At 44.6% G+C, this 6,000-nt stretch overlaps 1 protein-coding gene across 9 annotated transcripts in view; it reads right to left on the minus strand.

The window, feature by feature from the left end:
* RASGRP1 (RAS guanyl releasing protein 1) overlaps positions 1 to 5,757 on the minus strand; it is a 134,277-nt gene extending 128,520 nt beyond the window's left edge. For 2 of the 9 annotated variants that reach the window (XM_078151328.1, XM_078151325.1), the window contains exons 1-2: positions 5,468 to 5,757; positions 3,604 to 3,689 (exon numbers count right to left, since the gene is read on the minus strand). In XM_078151328.1, coding sequence (XP_078007454.1) covers positions 3,604 to 3,608 — 5 coding nt within the window. In that variant the 5' untranslated portion in view covers positions 3,609 to 3,689; positions 5,468 to 5,757. Of the gene's footprint in view, positions 1 to 3,603; positions 3,690 to 4,448; positions 5,434 to 5,467 lie in introns of those variants that run through there. The other 7 variants (XM_078151327.1, XM_078151324.1, XM_078151326.1 and 4 more) reach the window with 6 other exon arrangements.
* Between the last annotated feature and the right edge of the window lie 243 nt (positions 5,758 to 6,000).

Here is a 6,000-nt window from a genome sequence, read left to right on the forward strand (position 1 = left end):
TCACTGTCTCATCCCATCCCATCTCATCCTATCCCATCTTATCCCATCCAGGGACCCAGATAACAGAGTTGGCTGAAGTGTTGTTCTTTATCCACCTATTTAACATAATGAAAAGGAAGCGGGGCCAAAAAAGGAGAAATAAGAAACTGCTGATTACGAGGAGGCAGGGAGATACAGGAAAGAGGAATAGAGACAGGAGAAAAGAACGGCCTAACCCATTTTCCATTTGCTTCTCGTTCCTGTTACTTTCGAAAGAGGTCATTCACTGGGTCAATTTCTTCAAGTGCTTCTTTCCCTAGGGGTTTACTTATAAAGTAATGTAAAATAATGATATCAGAATTTTCATCCTAGCCAACGCACTATGTACATGGGCAGCTAGTTAAAGTGGGTGGGCTGCTAAGAGCTAAAACTCTGGGTCTGATCTTCCTCTTTTGTTCCTAGGACCTCACATAAGTAGGATGTGAAGTCCCTCAAGGTCCTCTCCTTGACCAGCAGATTCTAATAGCAGATGAAACAGATATAGATGCAAGAGTTTTCAAGGAAAGGCTGCAAGTTCCCTTTGTCAGGGATATCCTAAAAGGGATTGATGGCAAGAGGCTGAATTAAGCACTAAGGAATTTCCAACTTGAATAAACCTGAAAGCACATGAACACAAGACTGAGTTCTAATCCCAGTCTTGAGACTAATGAGTTATATAACCTCAGATAAGGCACTCTGCCTGTCTGCCCTAGGTTTCTCCATATGTCAGTTAAAGAATTTGACTCATTGAGCTCTTTGGATCCGTTGATTTTCTTTTCTTTTTTTCTAATTTTTTTTTTTTAGGCAATCGGGGCTAAGTGACTTGCCCAGGTTCACACAGCTAGTGTCTAGTGTTTAGTCTGAGATCAGATTTGAACTCAGGTCCTCCTGACTTCAGGGCCGGTGCTCTATCCACTTGGATACTTTGATTTTCAAAATAACATGACAGGAGGGAAAAACTACTCAGATTCCATAAACGAAACAAGGGTCTCAAGTTTGGAGAACGGTATGAAACTAAAATTCTTTGACTATGCTTCCTCTTCTGTTAAAATCAACCATAGAGTTGACTTCATAGAGAAGTTGCTAAAGATAAAGCCCTCTGAAAGCCTACAGCCTCTCCTTCTGCCTTTCCCCTGGATATTACTTCAGCCTCCAGGAAAATTTGATCCTTTGGGGAAATTATAATCAATTTCTGATCCTTCAGAGCTATCTGATTTTCAATTATTCCACCCTGTTTATTCACCTGCTTCCTTTTGGCCATTTTATCGCAGACCAATTTCTCGTCAAGCAAGGGAAAGAAAAAACACAAATCAAACCACTTTGTGTCTTGTGAGCAGCTCTTGGGAAAAGGTTGGCTGGGAAAGAAGGCTAAAAATTGTGGTCAATTCTGGGCTCATTGCTCATCAGCATACACTCATTCTATGCCAAATGCTTTGCAGGACAATGGGAAAAGGGAGGATCATATCTAATTAGAACTGAAAGGCACTGTCATTTTACAAATGAGGCCCAGAAAGGTTAAATTTCTTGCCCAGTATCACACAGATAGTCAGTGTCTAAAGCAGGATTCAAAATCAATTCCTGTGTCCAAGTCCAATACCTTATCTACTCTACCATCTAAAAGATACAGGATTTCTGCCCATTAAGTCTTACTTTCTACACATTTGATTAGCCATTCATCATAGTGGTATGGTTGATGAGAAGAGAATTCATGAAGATGGTTTGAGAAGAAGTGAGATGATAACAAAAAGAAAGGCAGGAAGTAAAAACTTGCTTGGGAGACTTTTCTTAGCTGCTTTTCTTAGCAGCATAAAGAGAATTTTTATAGGGAGTTAAGTCTGGAGGGACATGGTTAAGAGTGATCATGGCTTGATGCAATTTGAAGAGGCTGTTTTCCTGTCATGGCTAGAGAAAAGCTGGAGAAGACAGAGAACAGGATGGAGAGGCCTTTCTTGATGGGACTGTCTTAATCTTTATCTTGTGACGAGAGGAAAGAGCATTCCTAAGAAGAGACTTGGCTTGGTATCTTGAGTGAACTGACTAGTGAACCTCTGTTTCCAGAAGTAAAAGGTTATTTACAATGACAATGATGATTAAAGGTGATTCTGGCTTCCAGCTTTCTCACAGATAAAATGTTGTAAATAATTCTTATGTCTTTGTGTTCTTATTGGTCACATTATTAATAAATTATATAGTCAGTAACTTTAATCGTGCTTTAATCCCAAGAGATTAGGAGTTTTGACATAGAGATATAAAAGTGACTGCTTGTGGGGAGTTTTCTCCAGTTTATTAAATAATACGTAATTCACTGGGGTGGGGGTTCTGAGATAAACTGACTGATGAGAAAAAAAATTGAAATTTTGTCCTTTAATGAGAAAATATACAAATATATCCCTGGATTCCACTAGAAGCTGGGATGCATATAGTAATGAGGCTAACTAAGGATTAACGTACAAGTGAGTGTGGTTGACTCCTTAACCACGTTACCTGTGTATTACACAATGAAAGTTTATCATTCTGTATTGTGGTCCTCATGACGCCCAACAGACTTCTGGGCTACCATCCCACTATCAAAGAATTCTCAAGAAAGGAACACAGCATTTGCCTCAACAGAGCATAATTCAGGTAGCAAATTGACTAAGATCCAGGGAGAATCACACAGTACATCACAAAGCTACGGAGTAACTTGGGAATTCTCCATACCCTAACTCACCTCCATTAGTGTGGAAGAAATGAAAAGTGACTATTTTTGCTACTCACTTTGGATTACCCGTAGGTGTCCACTATCTATTTTATCTCTATCCCATCCCATTCCGGGCCCCAGATAATGGAGAGTTGGCTGCAGTGTTTCTTCCTCCCACATCTTTAGTACAATGAGAAGAAAGCAGATCTAGCCAGGCAAAGGAATAGGAAAAGCAATGGCTCCTCCTAATATAGTGACTATATATCCTGTTTTACATATGAAAACATTAGGATAATAGAGAGCTCTGTTCAAGGTTTCATCTTACAGGCCTAGCAATCTCACTCTGGCAACGTTCGACACAGCCATTAATGGGAGAAAACTGTTTGGTTATCAAAGTCAGAAGGGGCATATAGGTCCAGAGGACTGGGAAGCATCAGAGGAGAAAAAACTACGAACTCCAAGGAAGTATTTAGGGAGACTGAGGATCTTCAGTCATTTCTAGCCTATTGATTTAGACTTAGAAGAGGCCTTAGAAGTTACCTGGTCCAACCTGGCACTTTACAAATACAGAAACTGAGGACAAGAAAGATTAAGTCACTTAACTACAAATAGCAAGTTGTTCAACAAGGCTTTGAACTCAAGTGGTCCTCTGACTCCAAATCCCACATTTTTTGAAGATGAAAGATGAAAAATGAAATATAGGGAAATGTCAGGGAAATACAGAAGATTTGCAGAAGCTAAAGAAACCAAGGCTTGAGCATGATGGGCAGCAAAAGAGATAATAAACTTCAATTACAAAATTCAATTAGGGGCCAAGAGGGAAAAAAAAACCTGGGAAAACTGACAAGTAATGGATTCCTTACACTATGAATCAAGAAACATGCGTTCTCTTGCCACTGACTCACCCCATTTATGGTCTCATGAAAAATTCCTGGATCTTGCTGTTTCTCCATGTCCCCTTTTTATGGTATGACTGCAGATAACAATACTTCTGTAAGAATTTACAGAATGTTTTAAAATCTTGCTATGAAAGGCACTAAGGTGGTTAAACTTCTAAATATAGATCAAGAGATAGTTTCAAAGCCCAGCACCCAAAAGGTAAAGTTAAAATTATGGTGGAACTTAGAATGCCTTGGCTCCTTCCCTCCCACCACACCAAGATATCTTAAAAGCAATCTGGAAAGTGTGGTGCATTCCAGAAGTTTTAACTCCCTTGCAGGACATGCTTTTAATCTGCGTTAACATTCTCTTCATCACTTTCTTAATTCTAGAGGACCAACAAAACAATAAATCAAGCTCCCAAGTGTAAATGCTCACATTAAAAAATTAAAAATCTGCTGGCCAGCCAATATGAACTGACTCGTTCACACCTCTGAATTTGGAATAAGAAACCTAGGTTCACTCACTTTGTTGATTCCTGTGTGAGTAAACATGGGCAAGTCACTAAACTTCCCGGAGCCTTATCTGTTAAAGAAGGGGTTAGGGTCCATGGCCTCGGGGAGCTGGGGGTTCCTTCCAGTTCTGAATCAATACTCATGATCAGCTCTCTGAAATGGGGTAGTAGGCTCTCCTAGGGATAGTTTGGATGGATGGAATGCCTTTCGGTCTGAGCTCCAGTCCAGCAATCCGGGCTGGAATGGGAAAATTGTAATTCCCACAACTTTATTTTTAATGGATAGTGAAGACCTTCTAAGTCCTTCTCCCAGGGCCAAAGTGCCCTAACACAGGAAGGCTGTTGGTAGATTGGTACCTGCAGCAGCTGAAGTTGCCGGCGGTTAAGGGGTTGTATCTCAGGCGCCACCAGGCCTCTCCCAGCCTCCAAGCCAGGTCACCCTCACATACATATTCACACGTATTTATGTTCATTCTTTCATCCTCTCAGGCTTTAACAACTTCACAGTAAGTACATCTGAGTAGTTGTTGGTTAGCTAAGAGTTGACAGCTTTCCGTCAGTGTTTCTCTATCTCCCCTCATCAGATCGCAATCTTTTTGAGCGAGGGGGCCAGGTCTCTTGCACTTCAGCATAAACCCCAAGGTTCTAAAAGTTAGATGTTCCGGGGGAGGGATCTGGGCCCCGGTTCCAGGTCGGTCCGATCCGCGAGCTGCCGCCAGATGGCGACATTTGGACCCTGCGGGTGCAGCAGGTGCGGTCCACGGAAACTCCGCAGGGTGGGAGCCGGGACCGGAGATCACTTAAGGAACTAAGTGCCCGGGGAAAGAAGGAAGGACAAGAAAGGAGCAAAGCAGACTACGGAGATGGGGCGGGCGAGGTCGGAGAGCCGCGCAGTGGTCCTTGGCTCCGATCTTGACCCTTGCCGAAAAAGTACAGGGACCTTCGGCCAAGTCTCGTTCCCTGCCTCCATCCCGCCACCCCAGAAGGCTCCCCATTCCCCAACCACTCCTGAGTGGGGCACCGGGAGTGGAAGACGCTTTTGTACTTTTCGCGTGCTCTCTGTCCCCTCGTTCCCCCAGCCTCTGGGGCTTCAGGACAGATATTGCTACCCACCTGTGCCCACCACCCCCACGCAGCATCTTTCCGAGAGCTCCGGTAAGGGAAGGTGAGAGCGGAGCGGCGGAGAAGGGACCGGAGGGAGGGCGGCTCTTGATGATCGCAGCCCCAGACGGCAAAGGGGCCCGAAGCAAGAAAGTTAAGTGCCAAGCATGGGTGCACTTGGCACGCGGTAGGCGGACTGTCAGGGGGCGCGGAGGAGAGTGGGGAAGGGGTGTCTCGCCCCCCGCAGTCCAGCCATCCCGGGGCCTCGTACTTACCGCGGAGTTTCTCTCGCCTTCCCCAAGGTGCCCATGGCCAAGGCCCTGGCTCTTGGCTGCCCGGCTCACCTAGCGAGGCGGGGGCAGGGAGGCGCGGGGCGCGGTGCATAGCTGACTCCACGCCACGCCACCGCCTCCTTCTCTCTCCTCCTCTCTGTGGGCAGCGCTGCACCGCCCCTCACTCCTCCCGCTGTCGAAGGAAACTGAGCGGAACAGAAGGACCCACAGACACCTCTCCCTCTCCCTCTCTCCTTCCCTCTCTTCTTCTTCTTCTTCTTCTTCTTCTTCTTCTTCTTCTTCTCTTCTTCTTCTTCTTCTTCTTCTTCTTCTTCTTCTTCTTCTTCTTCTTCTTCTTCTTCTCTTCTTCTCTCTCTCTCTCTCTCTCTCTCTCTCTCTTCTCTCTCTCTCTCTCTCTCTCTCTCTCTCTCTCTCTCTCTCACCGTCTCTCTCACCACACCACCTGACACACAGTGATGTTATCTTTCCTGTAGAAATAGCTGCTCTACTCTTGATTCTCTGAAACCTCTTCAAGT

Source organism: Phascolarctos cinereus, unplaced genomic scaffold, assembly GCF_003287225.1.
Source record: "Phascolarctos cinereus isolate Bilbo 61053 unplaced genomic scaffold, phaCin_HiC Scaffold_3;HRSCAF=262, whole genome shotgun sequence".
Taxonomy (NCBI): Eukaryota; Metazoa; Chordata; class Mammalia; order Diprotodontia; family Phascolarctidae; genus Phascolarctos; species Phascolarctos cinereus.